The 19,233-nt window shown below is 38.1% G+C and overlaps 1 protein-coding gene across 1 annotated transcript in view; it reads left to right on the top strand.

Moving 5' to 3' along the window:
* Nucleotides 1–10,694, top strand: part of LOC110464130 (zinc finger C3H1 domain-containing protein-like) — an 86,578-nt gene extending 75,884 nt beyond the window's left edge. Inside the window, 6 exon segments of the mRNA XM_021519194.1 lie at nucleotides 5,843–5,947; nucleotides 6,390–6,658; nucleotides 6,661–6,937; nucleotides 8,248–8,287; nucleotides 8,579–8,641; nucleotides 8,865–10,694. Of these exon segments, the coding sequence (XP_021374869.1) occupies nucleotides 5,843–5,947; nucleotides 6,390–6,658; nucleotides 6,661–6,937; nucleotides 8,248–8,287; nucleotides 8,579–8,641; nucleotides 8,865–8,984 (874 nt within the window). The 3' untranslated portion in view covers nucleotides 8,985–10,694.
* Nucleotides 10,695–19,233: the final 8,539 nt, after the last annotated feature.

The raw sequence follows: 19,233 nt of genomic DNA, 5'->3' as shown, positions 1-19,233 counted from the left end.
TTACAGTACACTAATTTACTGGAGTGTGTGTTATACTAATTACAGATGTTACAGTACACTAATTTACTGGAGTGCGTGTTCTACTAATTTGAGGTGTTACAGTACACTAATTTACAGGAGTGTGTGTTCTACTAATTACAGATGTTACAGTACACTAATTTACAGGAGTGTGTGTTCTACTAACTACAGATGTTACAGTACACTAATTTACAGGAGTGTGTGTTCTACTTATTATAGATGTTCAAGTACACTAATTTACAGGAGTGTGTGTTCTACTAACTACAGATGTTACAGTACACTAATTAACAGGAGTGTGTGTTCTACTAACTACAGATGTGACAGTACACTAATTTACAGGAGTGTGTATTCTACTAATTATATATGTTACAGTACACTAATTTACAGGAGTGTGTTCTACTAATTACAGGTGTTACAGTACACTAATTTACAGGAGTGCGTGTTCTACTAACTACAGATGTGACTGTACACTAATTTACTGGAGTGCGTGTTCTACTAACTACAGATGTTACAGTACACTAATTTACAGGAGTGTGTGTTCTACTAACTACAGATGTTACAGTACACTAATTTACAGGAGTGTGTGTTCTACTAACTACAAATGTGACAGTACACTAATTTACAGGAGTGTGTGTTCTACTAATTATATATATTACAGTCCACTCATTTACAGTAGTGTGTTTTACTAATTATATATGTTACAGTACACTAATTTACAGGAGTGTGTTTTCTACTAACTACAGATGTTACAGTACACTAATTTACAGGAGTGTGTGTTCTACTAATTATATATATTACAGTCCACTCATTTACAGTAGTGTGTTTTACTAATTATATATGTTACAGTACACTAATTTACGGGAGTGTGTTTTCTACTAACTACAGCTGTTACAGTACACTAATTTACACGAGTGTGTTTTCTACTAACTACAGCTGTTACAGTACACTAATTTACAGGAGTGTGTGTTCTACTAATTACAGGTCTTACAGTACACTAATTTACATGAGTGTGTGTTCTACTACCTACAGATGTGACAGTACACTAATTTACAGGAGTGTGTGTTCTACTAATTATATATGTTACAGTACACTAATTTACAGGAGTGTGTTCTACTAATTACAGGTCTTACAGTACACTTATTTACAGGAGTGCGTGGTCTACTAATTACAGGTGTTACAGCCATTAACAGTAGACTATATAAATCTATGTCGTACATGTTGAAAGAAAGTTACCATTATGCAAGAAAAATACCATTTTTTCTGTAGAAATGCATATAATGTACAGGAGGACAATTGAAGTAATTCAGATCTAATTCCTATGTCATTACAATGTGCAGTGTTATATTTTTTTATTCTGTATATATGGCCACTTATCCAGGCCCTAGGATATAATACTGTATTGTAAGTTATAAACAGTAGGAATTTTGTTTTTGTATGACTGATCAGACATAGTTTATGTTCGACATCACATAAACTCCTCAAACAATGTGTATTGAATACAAATACAATGTTGTAAAATTTCTAGTAGTTTCCGCTCTTTTACTGGTATTTTGTTTGACTGTTTGTAGCTGCTGATGTTGTCCTTTAAGTGATTAGTTTGAGCGGAGTGTTGACTTTTGATCCATCAACATCTTGTCCAGATCTATCTGCTGTATCCCCCTAGAGCTAGTGGGCCAGAGCTCTGAAACGTGACACCGCCTTCATAATTAATAAGTAATCTGTGACATGCTGGATGTGGCCGACTGTTTCTCACCTCACCCCTCGGGCTCTGTCACCTGCTGGCTCCTTAACCCTTTATCTTTATACAACCATTTACCTTGAAGTCCTGTCAGCTTACAGATGGCAAATGTTACTGTGGAGTTTTAAAGACTTTTTCCTGTCAATTTGAATTACACTGATGTGTTTTGTCAAGAAGAATGGGTGATCAGTCATAAGTACAAAGGTGGTATTCCTCTGACCAGTGGTGTTGTTGCTCTTAATCCAACATATATCGTGTTTCTGCCCTATACTCTGGTCAGTTTGTTTCTGCCCTATACCCTAGCTGGTCAGTTGATTTCTGCCCTATACTCTGGTCAGTTTGTTTCTGCCCATACTCTGGTCAGTTTGATCCTGCCCTATACTCTGGTCAGTTTGTTTCTGCCCTATACTCTGGTCAGCTCATCAATACATGGTTCTGATTAAATTGAGTATTATGTATGTGTGATGATAGTGAATATATATGCAAGACCACACACGGATTAGAAAGCACTCATTTATTGCGCGGACGTATATATATTCGTCCGCGAATACACACGTGCTTTCTGATTCGTTTTTGCAAATACCGGGAACTTTTCAGTTTTCAATGACAAGGGGATTTCCATAAAAGGTAGTTCCGGCTAGTAGGTAAATACATCATTCCGTATTGCACATGTGCAATACAGAACGTTGTATTTCATGGTCTGAAAATTGCTTGTATTACTATAATAAGATTTCAACAGGTTTGTGATAAAATGTTGATTTGATGATTGTGTCTATGATGTAACTGGAGCGGTTGAGAACTGTCTGTTCTAACATTGTACTGTGTGGGGGCTTACTATCACCCTTACCTTTAGTACTGTGTGGGGGCTTACTATCACCCCTCCTTTAGTACTGTGTGGTCTAGGGGCTTACTATCACCCCTTCCTTTAGGACTGTGTGGTATAGACGCTTACTATCACCCCTTCCTTTAGCACTGTGTGGAATAGGGGCTTACTATCACCCCTTCCTTTAGTCCTGTGTGGTATAGGGGCTTACTATCACCCGTTCCTTTAGCACTGTGTGGTATAGGGGCTTACTATCACCCTTACCTTTAGTACTGTGTGGTATAGGGGCTTACTATCATCCCTTCCTTTAGTACTGTGTGGTATAGGGGATTACTATCACCCCTTCCTTTAGTACTGTGTGGGGGCTTACTATCCCCCCTTCCTTTAGTACTGTGTGGGGGCTTACTATCGCCCTTACCTTTAGTACTGTGTGGGGGCTTACTATCTCCCTTACCTTTAGTACTGTGTGGGGGCTTACTATCTCCCTTACCTTTAGTACTGTGTGGGGGCTTACTATCCCCCCTTCCTTTAGTACTGTGTGGGGGCTTACTATCTCCCTTACCTTTAGTACTGTGTGGGGGCTTACTATCGCCCTTACCTTTAGTACTGTGTGGGGGCTTACTATCTCCCTTACCTTTAGTACTGTGTGGGGGCTTACTATCCCCCTTACCTTTAGTACTGTGTGGGGGCTTACTATCCCCCTTACCTTTAGTACTGTGTGGGGGCTTACTATCCCCCTTACCTTTAGTACTGTGTGGGGGCTTACTATCCCCCTTACCTTTAGTACTGTGTGGGGGCTTACTATCCCCCCTTCCTTTGGTACTGTGTGGGGGCTTACTATCACCCCTCCTTTAGTACTGTGTGGTATAGGGGCTTAATATCACCCCTTCCTTTAGCACTGTGTGGTATAGTGGCTTACTATCACCCCTTCCTTTAGTACTGTGTGGGATAGGGGCTTACTATCACCCCTTCCTTTAGTCCTGTGTGGTATAGGGGCTTACTATCACCCTTTCCTTTAGTACTGTGTGGGGGCTTACTATCTCCCTTACCTTTAGTACTGTGTGGGGGCTTACTATCCCCCTTACCTTTAGTACTGTGTGGGGGCTTACTATCGCCCTTACCTTTAGTACTGTGTGGGGGCTTACTATCCCCCCTTCCTTTGGTACTGTGTGGGGGCTTACTATCACCCCTCCTTTAGTACTGTGTGGTCTAGGGGCTTACTATCACCCCTTCCTTTAGGAACGTTGTATTTCATGGTCTGAAAATTGCTTGTATTACTATAACAAGATTTCAACAGGTATGTGATAAAGTTATGATTTTATGATTAATTGTGTCTATGATGTAACTGGAGCGGTTGAGAAATGTCTGTTCTAACATTGTACTGTGTGGGGGCTTACTATCACCCCTCCTTTAGTACTGTGTGGTCTAGGGGCTTACTATCACCCCTTCCTTTAGTCCTGTGTGGTATAGGGGCTTACTATCACCCGTTCCTTTAGCACTGTGTGGTATAGGGGCTTACTATCACCCTTTCCTTTAGTACTGTGAGGTATAGGGGCTTAATAGCACCCTTACCTTTAGTACTGTGAGGTATAGGGGCTTAATATCACCCTTGTGGTATAGGGGCTTACTATCACCCCTTCCTTTAGGAACGTTGTATTTCATGGTCTGAAAATTGCTTGTATTACTATAATAAGATTTCAACAGGTTTGTGATAAAATGTTGATTTGATGATTGTGTCTATGATGTGACTGGAGCGGTTGAGAACTGTCTGTTCTAACATTGTACTGTGTGGGGGCTTACTATCACCCCTCCTTTAGTACTGTGTGGTCTAGGGGCTTACTATCACCCCTTCCTTTAGTCCTGTGTGGTATAGGGGCTTACTATCACCCTTTCCTTTAGTACTGTGAGGTATAGGGGCTTAATATCACCCTTTCCTTTAGTACTGCGTGGTATAGGGGCTTAATATCAACCCTTCCTTTAGCACTGTGTGGTATTGGGGCTTAATATCACCCTTTCCTTTAGTACTGTGTGGTATAGGGGCTTACTATCACCCTTTCCTTTAGTACTGTGAGGTATAGGGGCTTAATATCACCCTTTCCTTTAGTACTGTGTGGTATAGGGGCTTAATATCAACCCTTCCTTTAGCACTGTGTGGTATTGGGGCTTAATATCACCCTTTCCTTTAGTACTGTGAGGTATAGGGGCTTAATAGCACCCTTACCTTTAGTACTGTGAGGTATAGGGGCTTAATAGCACCCTTTCCTTTAGTACTGTGTGGTACAGGGGCTTAATATTAACCCTGCTACACACAGGTGTAGACCTCTGACATAATACCTGTATGTTGTAGTCGGACAGAACACATAACAAAGTTTTTTCCCCCAGTAATCCATGACATTGTTGATGCCTTAAAAAAGTGTTATTTAATGAGGAGGTCACATATTAGTAAAAACTAAGCTCTATAACACTTTTGTGTGTTTCTCTTGGGTCAGGTCATGGCCATTAGAGCCATATATAAAACAATACGGGACAACTCACTTCATATGTGAAAAATTAAAACCCTGTCACTTTGAATTTCTTGAAAAAAGTTTTCAAGCTAGGTAATTTTAGCATATAGCTGCTGTCTTGCCTAGTTGATACGTATACGTTTGTGATCCCTAGATAGAAGGTAGATAAGTTTGTGATCCCTAGATAGAAGGTAGATATATATCACTGAATCTCTCGGTCATATTGTTAAATAAAAAATATTTAACATCTGTACATGATATTTTGTTCAGAAACCTAGATTTATAGTGTTTTCCATTATAATACAGGCACAGGTAAATGTTCATGTAAAAACTCAATTGAAATGTTCAAAGGGAAACATTGGATGAACATCCTGGCTAGGCCTGATGATAGACAATGGGAGTTGAACAGATATTTATGTTTAATCTGCCATATTTTTACAGGCATTAGGAAGCAGGCACTACAGCTGGTGGGATTTAGGGGTATTCATTAGCTGTCATGGGGCCGCAGTGGCCAAGTGGTTGGGGCAGTCGCCAGGTACTGACCGTAGTTCGGTAGTTTTTTCTCGGGGAACTCCGGCTTTCCTCCACCACCAAAACTTGGCACATCCTTAAATGACCATAGCTGTTCATAAATAGGATGTAAAACACAAAGAAATCAAACCAATTCATAAGCTGGAGGGTTACGTTCCAAGATTTGTACTACATGTATGTGTTATTACAGCGTACCACAGCATAACTACTGTATGTTTTATGTTTCAGCACACTACTGGAGCTGCAGGGGGATGATGTCCAGGCAGTAGAGACGTATGAAACTGCTCTCAGTACACTGACCAGTGTCGTAGATATCACCCGTGTGTGGTCAAGGTTAGTATACTGACCGATATGGTGGACATAACTTGCGTGTGGTCAAAGTTAATATTCTGACCAGTGTAGTAGACATCACCCGTGTGTGGTCAAGGTTAGTATACTGACCAATGTAGTAGGTATCACCCGTGTGTGGTCAAAGTTAATATACTGACCAATAGTTTGGGATATATTACACCTGTATGGTCATGATAATACTGGTACTCTTGACTTGATATCACCAATGTGTGGGAAAGTTTAAGGTTGTATTCATTTCCATTACACAAATGAGCGGCAGTCATCATGAAAACTTTTGATGCCAAGAAGTTTCTCATTAACATTTGATATATATTTAAAAGTCATTACACATCGATGTAGCACCTGTGTATTTTGTAAAGTATTGTCAGATCTACTGTGATTAATTATGTTTTGCCATGTGCTTCCCTGTCTTGGTGTTTTTCAGCTACATTGGCTTCCAAAATCGAAGGCTGAAACTGCAGCGAACTGTGAGCCCCGACACGGCCCGAAGTTTCTATGACCTTGTCCGGCGGGCAGTGAGCTGCATTCCAACTAAATACGAGGTGCCTTACTGTGACGGGGTATACTGGTTTGATTATCGCCACGTTAACATGGTAATCCAGCAGTACATGGCGTGCCTGCCTCTTAGTCATCACACCACCAGCTACAGCAAGTTCCTCTCCCTCCTCCCCGACAACATGGACCTGCTCCTTCAGTAAGACCCAGGACTCATGTCTGTATTCTGTCTTATCAAATATTAATTGTACATCAGTATATTGATGAAACAGCTTCCTGTATCTGGTATATTATTCTGAAGTTGTCACAGTTGTTACTCAAATGTTACAATTACAGGTCACCTTTATTGTTTGTTTTTTGTTGCCATGACTACAGGGCTTGTGGCCATGCGGTGGGCCAGGACGACCTCCAGACTGCCCGGGGTCTGTGTACCACAGCTACCCTCACTAAATCTCCTAACCTACTGCTATGGAACATGTGAGTGATGTCATCCAGGGGAGCTCGGCTTTCATACAGTGTTGGGCCGATATGTCTTATTAATCCTATTTTGATATAATTAAGACTGGCACGATTCTGTTGAAAGCTTGTTGCTCTTCTGGATGTTTACTAATACTATAACTACAGGTTACTTTGCAGGTTTAATATGATATCTCAGATAATATATGAAACTCGGAAAAACGATATCTAGAAACACTTCTCTCAGTCATTGTCAAACCAGTCTTCTAAATTGTTCCTAACTAACTTAGATGATGATATTTTGTATCAATGCTTGTATGAATTCCAATGTATGCAGGGATTTATTAGTGGTGCGGTAGACACAACAAAGATGTAATTATGATATTTCGACAGAAATATACAAACATGGCACTATTTATAGAGATTGGATGTGTATTGGTTGGAACGGTTGTTGATCAACTTAATTTGTTCCTCAGGTGGTACCTAAGACATGGTGCCAGTTTTGTAAGTTTGCAACTTTCTCTCTTGTCATTTTTCACCAATATAAAGCAATGCTACCAATAGATATGGTGGTATATGTAAGGTTTAGAACCTGGTTTGTCCACAGCTCACAGGGGATCAGGTAAGTTTTATATCACAGATTTTGAAGTAACTATCTGAATCTAATGCGCTGGTAAGCCTATACTTTACTTTTACTTGATCCGTATTATGTCTTTATTGCTTGTTCTAAGATACGTGTTTGTTCTGGTATCCTGTTTTGAGGGTAATTACCACATAATCTCAAAGGTCTTGTTGCTAATAAATATCTACTGTAGGCGGGGAAGTTTTCACCCAGTCAAACTTTTGCCGTTCACACACAAAATAAATTTTCACTTGGTGTTGATTTTGCACCTCACATTTCATTACGATGTATTATGATGTTAACTTGTATTCACCGTAATGATAAATTTGCCCTCATCACAGAGGGCAAACAAACATTTTTAACTGCAGCAAAAATGTCCAGGTATACAGTATGTCTTCCAAGATCCTATTTAGTGGGTTACCACATGGTCTAATGTTCTATGTCACTTATAAAAACAGTCTGTCTATATCCTGACATCCTGTTCATAGGAGTCATACTTTGGATGTCGGATTAGACAGGTTTCACTGCTGTGTGTGTCGACCACCTGTCTCTCTCATCAGTCTGTGTTGTAGGTGTGTTGGTTATATAACAGTATTTAAATATGTTCCCGTTGTACGCAGGTGTTGTATTTGACCTGTACCTGGTATACGTTTGGTGTCAGACAAACTTGTGTGTAGTTGTGAATGTTGTGTAAACATCTTGTTTCCAGGTTGATATCTCTGACCAGTCGATTAGAAGGGAGGAAGGAGGTAGGTATCACAGTGAATCACCTATCATAATGGCACAGTGTATACCAAAGTTTAAACATTGCAATTATTTTGTAATCATTATTTTCATCAAGTATAAGCTATTTTAATGTACATGTCTATGACTGATTTGTTTCATACACCATTGTGGAGTCTATCTATGTCTGTGTATTGCATAGCGGGGTAACTACAGCCATTTTCAGTGCTAGTTAGATTTTGAAGATCTTTGTCGTATTATCAGAGCCTGTTTCTGTATTTATTTATTTTATTGTCTGTATTCTGTTTCTTTTACAGGTCCGTCGGATATTCCACAAAGCCGTCCAAGCATTGCCGTACTCAGCCCCACTATGGAAAGATGTACTGAAATCTGTCAATTACCCCATTCCTCATTTCATCTACAAAGTCGTAATTCTTAAACAATCAACGTTAGTGTATAATAGGATAAAGAGTAAATAATCAATACAAGGTTCTGTAGAAAAGCTTATGCAATATTATATGCAAGTTTCTTTTATATAAAATAAAATTAGATATTTGTTTCAGTTATTTTGTGTAATCAGAAGCGCATGTCTTGTATTTTCAGTATCTGCTGTTTGAGGTTACCCAGAGGTCATCAGAGGTTTTGCCTAAAATCATCCAGAAGTGTCGAGACATTGGAATTCCCATACAAGAATATGCCGACTTTCTCACCAAACCTTCCTAAGAACCTTCCCCATGGCCAGGACCTGTTAAGTTAACGCTTCCTAGGTGGTCTCCGGCCAATTTAGATATCAGTTTCTCCACCGTTAATGCTACGGCCTTCATTAAGTGCAATAGATATCTAAACAATTAAATACTTCAATTTTTTTTCGAAGTGATATAACATACAAAAGCGATATATTGATAACCTATAGCTTACCTATTGACTGTGATAACGATCTGACAATCGGAACATTTGGAAGCAGACTGGACTTGTAAGGCCTGTGATTGGTCTCGTAAGTATATGCTACACTTCCAGCCCTAAATATGGTCACAAATCAACCTTTATAACAAGTATTAACCTGACATATAAATTAACATGAATGTTCAGAAATCGGTGTTCAAATAATCCTTTTTGAAGTACAGGTGTATTATCATTTACTACCCTGTCAGAGACATGACATATTCAGGGCTGTATTTTTACTTTGTGTGTTGTATAGTTGTTGTTGTCAATGTTGGTACGTGTGTGTGTGAGAGAAATAACAAACATTACTCCACAGCAAACAACAACAAAAGACTTTCTCCAAGTGGTCAAACCAAATATGGAATTCAACGATATGACTCGATGAATGACACATCCCATAAATGAGGATTTTATTGGACAATTTATTGTTATATCAAGATTAAAAATCATTAAAATCATGGATCACAATCTACGAAATCATGACCTGAGAAATAAGGGAGTTCATTGAAGATTCTATAAAGTACTGCGATACAGAGGAGCTACACAAGCTTGGGACGACACAGAGGTCAAGGTCAAACAGTCCATCTATGCATGTCAAGGTCACCTGTGAGTGATGTAACAAGTATCACTGTGTTTGTATGTATTGTGTTTCGCGTGGTCTGCTGTCAACTAAAACATCAAGAGGGATCGGAACGTCGCGTCCAAGGCCCCAAAATAATGACCAGAGGGATAGGAACGTCACATCCGAGGCCCAAAAACATTGACCAGATGGATCATGACAAATGTATTCATGCTAGAAAAAAAACCAAGAACTTTCACAATATTATTTACTTTTGTTATGTTATTGGTTGTTTTATGTTTCATGTGCCGAAAGACCATATTCAGAGTTCAGTTATTACCCCAATATTTCACACCAATATACATCCTGTAGAGAGGTGAAAAGAGGGTTCCTTTTAGCCCAGAGATTTAGCCACACAAGTTTCTATCATATAGCCTGGGTTTGGAAAAAAATTCAAAATATTTGAAGGTTGTCAAAAACTTTAACTATGGTCTTATTGTATGTACAAGTTATTTCAAGTATAACGTTAGTGTAGAAATGTGAATTACATTGATTCTTGCAGGTCTGGTAAGAAAACAGCATCAATTAAGATTCATCATTTAACACAGATAGATAGAACAATGTTTATTATTAGTGTTCTCTGTTTAATACAAGTATATTTACTGGTAAACTTGATTGTCAAATTTCATTTATTGGTTCTCTTTGTTTGTAATAGTTTATATGATTATCACATTATTTACTAAAACTTTAACATCATCCATGAGATAGAGTTAGACAATGATCCAAATCTGTGTCATGTTTGTTTATATTTGCCAAAACATGTTACTGTCCCAATGAGTATGTAGGAGTATATCAAATGAATGCTGTTTACATGGTCGTATTAAATGTTGTTGTTTTTGCTGTTGTTGATTCCTAAATAAATAATTACATTTTACATCCTCAAGTTTGTTGTTGATTCCATCTTGAGATGGAGGACTATTTTCCCAAATCAGACAATACGTCTACTCCAAACGGAGATGATAACCTCTGGTGTTGTTCAAGTTTACGAAAACTCCAAATATTTTAAGAAAATTTGAACTTCAATTGATACACAAGAATTTGGCTGTCTGACTTAACTCCTAAATACAATAACACACTTAGGATTAATACACAAGAATTTGGCTGTATGACTTGACTCCTAAATACAACAACACACTTAGGATTGATACATAATAATTTGGCTGTATGACTTGACTCCTAAATACAACAACACACTTAGGATTGATACATAAGAATTTGGCTGTATGACTTGACTCCTAAATACAACAACACACTTAGGATTGATACATAAGAATTTGCCTGTATGACTTGACTCCTTAATACAATAACACACTTAGATCAGAATTTGGCTGTATGACTTGACTCCTAAATACAATAACACTTAGGATTGATACATAAGAATTTGGCTGTATGACTCGACTCCTAAATACAATAACACACTTAGGATTGATACATGAGAATTTGGCTGTTTGCCTTGACTCCTAAATACAATAACACTTAGGATTGATACATAAGAATTTGGCTGTCTGACTTAACTCCTAAATACAACAACACACTTAGGATTGATACATAAGAATTTGGCTGTCTGACTTAACTCCTAAATACAACAACACACTTAGGATTGATACATAAGAATTTGGTTGTATGACTTGACTCCTAAATACAATAACACTTAGGATTGATACATAAGAATTTGGCTGTCTGACTTAACTCCTAAATACAACAACACACTTAGGATTGATACATAAGAATTTGGCTGTCTGACTTAACTCCTAAATACAACAACACACTTAGGATTGATACATAAGAATTTGGCTGTCTGACTTAACTCCTAAATACAACAACACACTTAGGATTGATACATAAGAATTTGGTTGTATGACTTGACTCCTAAATACAATAACACTTAGGATTGATACATAAGAATTTGGCTGTCTGACTTAACTCCTAAATACAACAACACACTTAGGATTGATACATAAGAATTTGGCTGTCTGACTTAACTCCTAAATACAACAACACACTTAGGATTGATACATAAGAATTTGGCTGTCTGACTTAACTCCTAAATACAACAACACACTTAGGATTGATACATAAGAATTTGGTTGTATGACTTGACTCCTAAATACAATAACACTTAGGATTGATACATAAGAATTTGGCTGTCTGACTTAACTCCTAAATACAACAACACACTTAGGATTGATACATAAGAATTTGGCTGTCTGACTTAACTCCTAAATACAACAACACACTTAGGATTGATACATAAGAATTTGGCTGTCTGACTTAACTCCTAAATACAACAACACACTTAGGATTGATACATAAGAATTTGGTTGTATGACTTGACTCCTAAATACAATAACACTTAGGATTGATACATAAGAATTTGGCTGTCTGACTTAACTCCTAAATACAACAACACACTTAGGATTGATACATAAGAATTTGGCTGTCTGACTTAACTCCTAAATACAAAAACACACTTAGGATTGATACATAAGAATTTGGCTGTCTGACTTAACTCCTAAATACAACAACACACTTAGGATTGATACATAAGAATTTGGCTGTCTGACTTAACTCCTAAATACAACAACACACTTAGGATTGATACATAAGAATTTGGTTGTATGACTTGACTCCTAAATACAATAACACTTAGGATTGATACATAAGAATTTGGCTGTCTGACTTAACTCCTAAATACAACAACACACTTAGGATTGATACATAAGAATTTGGCTGTCTGACTTAACTCCTAAATACAACAACACACTTAGGATTGATACATAAGAATTTGGCTGTCTGACTTAACTCCTAAATACAACAACACACTTAGGATTGATACATAAGAATTTGGTTGTATGACTTGACTCCTAAATACAATAACACTTAGGATTGATACATAAGAATTTGGCTGTCTGACTTAACTCCTAAATACAACAACACACTTAGGATTGATACATAAGAATTTGGCTGTCTGACTTAACTCCTAAATACAACAACACACTTAGGATTGATACATAAGAATTTGGCTGTCTGACTTAACTCCTAAATACAACAACACACTTAGGATTGATACATAAGAATTTGGCTGTCTGACTTAACTCCTAAATACAACAACACACTTAGGATTGATACATAAGAATTTGGTTGTATGACTTGACTCCTAAATACAATAACACTTAGGATTGATACATAAGAATTTGGCTGTCTGACTTAACTCCTAAATACAACAACACACTTAGGATTGATACATAAGAATTTGGCTGTCTGACTTAACTCCTAAATACAACAACACACTTAGGATTGATACATAAGAATTTGGCTGTCTGACTTAACTCCTAAATACAACAACACACTTAGGATTGATACATAAGAATTTGGCTGTCTGACTTAACTCCTAAATACAACAACACACTTAGGATTGATACATAAGAATTTGGCTGTCTGACTTGACTCCTAAATACAATAACACACTTAGGATTGATACATAAGAATTTGCCTGTATGACTTGACTCCTAAATACAACAACACACTTAAGATTGATACATGAGATTTGGCTGTATGATTTGACTCCTAAATACAATAACACACTTAGGATTGATACATAAGAATTTGCCTGTATGACTTGACTCCTAAATACAATAACACTTAGGATTGATACATAGGAATTTGGCTGTCTGACTTAACTCCTAAATTCAATAACACTTGGGATTGATACATACGAATATGGCTGTCTGACTTAACTCCTAAATACAATAACACTTACATACATACGAATATGGCTGTCTGACTTGACTCCTAAATACAATAACACTTAGGATTGATACATACGAATATGGCTGTCGGACTTGACTCCTAAACACAATAACACACTCAGGAATTCCTCCCCACGAGCAGTGACATCGTGGGACATGAAGCATAAAGCCCGATCTAGTAGGCATATGGTCAAAAGACGTTCGTGTAAATATAGAGGATGACATGCTAACTGGACTCAAAAATGAGACTTACTTGAAAGTTAAATGGACTTGGCAATATAAAGTCTTGAAAATTGACTGAACTCGCAAAAAGACTGCCTTGAAAGTTAACTGAACTCGAAAATATAAAATACATAGACATCGGACTAGAAAACCATACGGTCTTGAAATTAAATGGGGCTCAAAAATTAATCCGCTTGTCCCTTATTTAAACACGGCTACCGTTTGTTTACAAGGATTGCTGATAACAGCAATGAGAGAAGGACTCGCTTTCGGTGAACAACTAATTAAACAAAGAAGAGCAAACAGTTATTACGATGGACAAGATGAAATAGAAATGAGAGCCCAATGGTCGATTTCGATAGAAAAGATTGAAAAAAAAACCAATGAGAGGTCAATGGTCACTTAGACAAGATTGTAATACTGCAACGAGAATCCAGTGGTCAGTTTCGTTAGACAAGACTGTAATATAGGAATGAAAGGTCAACGCTCACTTAGACAAGATTGTAATACTGCAACGGGAATCCAGTGGTCAGTTTTTCGTTAGATTAGGCTTACATAGCAATGAAAGGCCAACGCTCACTTAAACAAGATTGTAATACTGCAACGAGCAACCAGGCCAGTGGTCAGTTTCGTTAGACAAGACTTATATAGCAATGCGAGGCCAACGCTCACTTTCTATAGACACAAATGTATTAAAACAACTAGAAATGACAGCGTCACAATCGATAGACAAGCCTGAATGAAAAGAACAAACTGTAGATTGTAATGAGATCATTGAAAAAATAATCAAGTGGTTATATTCTGCTTCACATTTGGAAACAAATATTGAAGTATAGCACCAGGTGTTCGCTCACAGTCAGCTGAGTTGTATTTAATAATTGTTTCAGAGAAGGTGGATTGGCAAAAACTAGGTATTTATGACGACATGTAGCTGTAAATTGTAGGTTTCAGGTCGTATGTACGATCGGCCAATAACCCTTCTACGCTTTCTTTGTATTTACAGCTTAAATTAACATGGCTTCGTATTCCGGACAAGAGACCGAAGATATAACAAACTTTTAAATACCATTTTAAACTATTGTGTTGTACATACAAAACATAAAAAAGGTCTTTGAAAACTATCAAAATTTGAAACAATTTCCCTAATCCACGTGAATGTTGTATGCATTTGTCCTTACAAAATGTCTGACTCCGATTAAAATCCAAAATGGCGCAGGATGTTTAGTGAAAGTGTTCTAATTCCTGGCTATGGCTATATCGCGGTAACCTTATGAGAAGTCATGGTTTTGAAATAAAAAGGCGTTACACAGCAGCAGATGATACGTCAGCACGAAAGTACTTTTATGTGACACAGGAAGTGTGATCCTATGTATAGCAGTGGTCAGCTAGTGGTCAGATCAAATGATATTTGATAGTTTATTCTGCAAAGTTCCCTTGACATAGAAGACTACAAATAAACCCACATTAGTCGCCTCGTACCATCATGCCGATTATTTCATCAGAATCTATATACCCATCATATAAAAAGTAATATTTGTATACTTGTCTTACGTGGAAGCCATTTTATTCTTGACTGCAATAAGACCGTGTGCAATCGGGAACCGTCGGCACTTTCCGTAAACAAGAAAATACAAGCACGGACTAAGATAGCAATCTAATCTAATCTAATTCCGTGATACAAGTATTTTAACTATTTCAAAAATATGTGTTAAGGAAAGGCCCGACGGTTCCCGAATGGACCATACCTTCCTTGTGTCTGATATATTGCCAGTTTGTGTGCTCATATAAAACTGTAAACGAATTGCATTACAACCATGATCAATCTTTATCAGAGTGACAAAACTTTTCACAAAAACTTTTTGAATCATCAGGCATTCTACAGATCTGGTGAGTTTGCCTTTCTGACGAGGGGGTAAATAGCGTGGGCTGCCCAGCCGCCCCGGCACTGTTGAAAGTTGTCGAACGGTCTGTCCTATTGCGTGGCAATGGGACAGAACACTTCGGTCAACGCAACCCGAATGACAATACCTCCCTCGATGTTTATCATAGGGCGTTCGGAAATGTCTTGTTTTCACACATTTGAGACAAAGCAAAAAATCGCTACAACAAGTAACCGACACACCTGTTGACATGGGGCCGCTACAGGTGATGTGTTGTCCACATTCTCGAGAGATCTCGCCGTTAATCAATCTACTATTAGGCCTTACCTTACCCCACGGCCAAATGCTGACTTACTTTTTTTGCTTGAACGACATATATCAGATTGTTAAAGAGGTCCTATAGATCACGGAGGCGCTCCTCGGAATCTNGGGGGGGGGGGGGGGTTGCGGAGGTATACAGTTCCATGGGTCGAGACCCCGGATCACAAGACATGCCGCGGGGCTAGTACGTGTGTCAAGGGAGCCTGAAGTTGGTTCCTAGTTCCTAGTTCCGTTTAAGGTAAACGGAACTAGGAACCATACCCTAGTTCTGTTTAACATAAACGGAACTGGGAATCGGACCCTAGTTCCGTTTAACATAAACGGAACTGGGAACCAGACACTGGTTCCGTTTAAATTTGAAATAACACTATCAATCGAACTTCGACCAAAATACTGGGTCTGTTTCAGAAAAACATCATAGCAATCCTCCTATCATCGACTGGGAACTAAAATCTGAATCCAGTACAGCAATCGAACCCACAACCTTTCACACGAAAATTAAGACTACCATAGCCTCTATAAAGTAATTGGTCTGATACGGAACTGAGATTCAAACTCCAGTTACGTTTTTCCTTAAACTAGGAACTAGGAACCAATTTCAGGCTCCCGTGTGTCAATGTGTCAGTAATTACGCAAGAAATACCAAATTTCGNGGTTCCTAGTTCCTAGTTCCGTTTAAGGTAAACGGAACTAGGAACAANCTCACTTAGACAAGATTGTAATACTGCAACGGGAATCCAGTGGTCAGTTTTTCGTTAGATTAGGCTTACATAGCAATGAAAGGCCAACGCTCACTTAAACAAGATTGTAATACTGCAACGAGCAACCAGGCCAGTGGTCAGTTTCGTTAGACAAGACTTATATAGCAATGCGAGGCCAACGCTCACTTTCTATAGACACAAATGTATTAAAACAACTAGAAATGACAGCGTCACAATCGATAGACAAGCCTGAATGAAAAGAACAAACTGTAGATTGTAATGAGATCATTGAAAAAATAATCAAGTGGTTATATTCTGCTTCACATTTGGAAACAAATATTGAAGTATAGCACCAGGTGTTCGCTCACAGTCAGCTGAGTTGTATTTAATAATTGTTTCAGAGAAGGTGGATTGGCAAAAACTAGGTATTTATGACGACATGTAGCTGTAAATTGTAGGTTTCAGGTCGTATGTACGATCGGCCAATAACCCTTCTACGCTTTCTTTGTATTTACAGCTTAAATTAACATGGCTTCGTATTCCGGACAAGAGACCGAAGATATAACAAACTTTTAAATACCATTTTAAACTATTGTGTTGTACATACAAAACATAAAAAAGGTCTTTGAAAACTATCAAAATTTGAAACAATTTCCCTAATCCACGTGAATGTTGTATGCATTTGTCCTTACAAAATGTCTGACTCCGATTAAAATCCAAAATGGCGCAGGATGTTTAGTGAAAGTGTTCTAATTCCTGGCTATGGCTATATCGCGGTAACCTTATGAGAAGTCATGGTTTTGAAATAAAAAGGCGTTACACAGCAGCAGATGATACGTCAGCACGAAAGTACTTTTATGTGACACAGGAAGTGTGATCCTATGTATAGCAGTGGTCAGCTAGTGGTCAGATCAAATGATATTTGATAGTTTATTCTGCAAAGTTCCCTTGACATAGAAGACTACAAATAAACCCACATTAGTCGCCTCGTACCATCATGCCGATTATTTCATCAGAATCTATATACCCATCATATAAAAAGTAATATTTGTATACTTGTCTTACGTGGAAGCCATTTTATTCTTGACTGCAATAAGACCGTGTGCAATCGGGAACCGTCGGCACTTTCCGTAAACAAGAAAATACAAGCACGGACTAAGATAGCAATCTAATCTAATCTAATTCCGTGATACAAGTATTTTAACTATTTCAAAAATATGTGTTAAGGAAAGGCCCGACGGTTCCCGAATGGACCATACCTTCCTTGTGTCTGATATATTGCCAGTTTGTGTGCTCATATAAAACTGTAAACGAATTGCATTACAACCATGATCAATCTTTATCAGAGTGACAAAACTTTTCACAAAAACTTTTTGAATCATCAGGCATTCTACAGATCTGGTGAGTTTGCCTTTCTGACGAGGGGGTAAATAGCGTGGGCTGCCCAGCCGCCCCGGCACTGTTGAAAGTTGTCGAACGGTCTGTCCTATTGCGTGGCAATGGGACAGAACACTTCGGTCAACGCAACCCGAATGACAATACCTCCCTCGATGTTTATCATAGGGCGTTCGGAAATGTCTTGTTTTCACACATTTGAGACAAAGCAAAAAATCGCTACAACAAGTAACCGACACACCTGTTGACATGGGGCCGCTACAGGTGATGTGTTGTCCACATTCTCGAGAGATCTCGCCGTTAATCAATCTACTATTAGGCCTTACCTTACCCCACGGCCAAATGCTGACTTACTTTTTTTGCTTGAACGACATATATCAGATTGTTAAAGAGGTCCTATAGATCACGGAGGCGCTCCTCGGAATCTGATAATACAACCGTAAATCCGCATATATATATTCATTTATAACATTTTTCAACTAACCGCAGGTCATTTTTGGTAAAAGTATTTCAAGATACAGTAAGTATACATGGTAGGTGCAATATAAATTAAAGCACTCATGACAATGGTATGGGAGATTGAATTACCACAGAATTTCAATGATTTCCCTTTGGCCAATTCCTATTTGTTTTTGCTTAGAGTTGATCGTATTTGTCGTTTAACTTACAAAACAAACGGGACGATGACTTACACAATGTTAGTGTTGAGTTTCCGTGATTCAGAAGGTTAGCGTTAGTTTATTTGATGTATTTACAAGAATGCCATCTATTAAAAAACATTTTTTGAAATGATTGCTATGCAGAGGAGCCGAAACTCACATATTTTCCTATCTTTATCAATTTGCATATTTACATACATTGTACATTTCTAAAGAACGGAAATGACGTCAGTGATTGCGATGGTCATGTTTTCGTGTCTTCGTTAACAAACCCATTTCAGTTACGTTACTTGTACTAATGACACATATACCATTAGAGAAACTTCGTTCACTTATCGCTGTAGCAGCAATATAAGATCAACATTTTCTGGTTGTCTCTTCCTGTGATCTCCAGACTTCCTGGAGCTCGGCTTGGTATATTTGACCAAATAAGATGGATGTCTCAACTTCATCGAGTTCATTAAGTACGTTATAAATTGGGGGG

This window comes from Mizuhopecten yessoensis, unplaced genomic scaffold (assembly GCF_002113885.1).
Source record: "Mizuhopecten yessoensis strain PY_sf001 unplaced genomic scaffold, ASM211388v2 scaffold10963, whole genome shotgun sequence".
Classification (NCBI taxonomy): domain Eukaryota; kingdom Metazoa; phylum Mollusca; class Bivalvia; order Pectinida; family Pectinidae; genus Mizuhopecten; species Mizuhopecten yessoensis.
The sequence above is the reverse complement of the archived record's forward strand: the minus strand, read 5'-3'. Positions and strand labels throughout refer to the sequence as shown.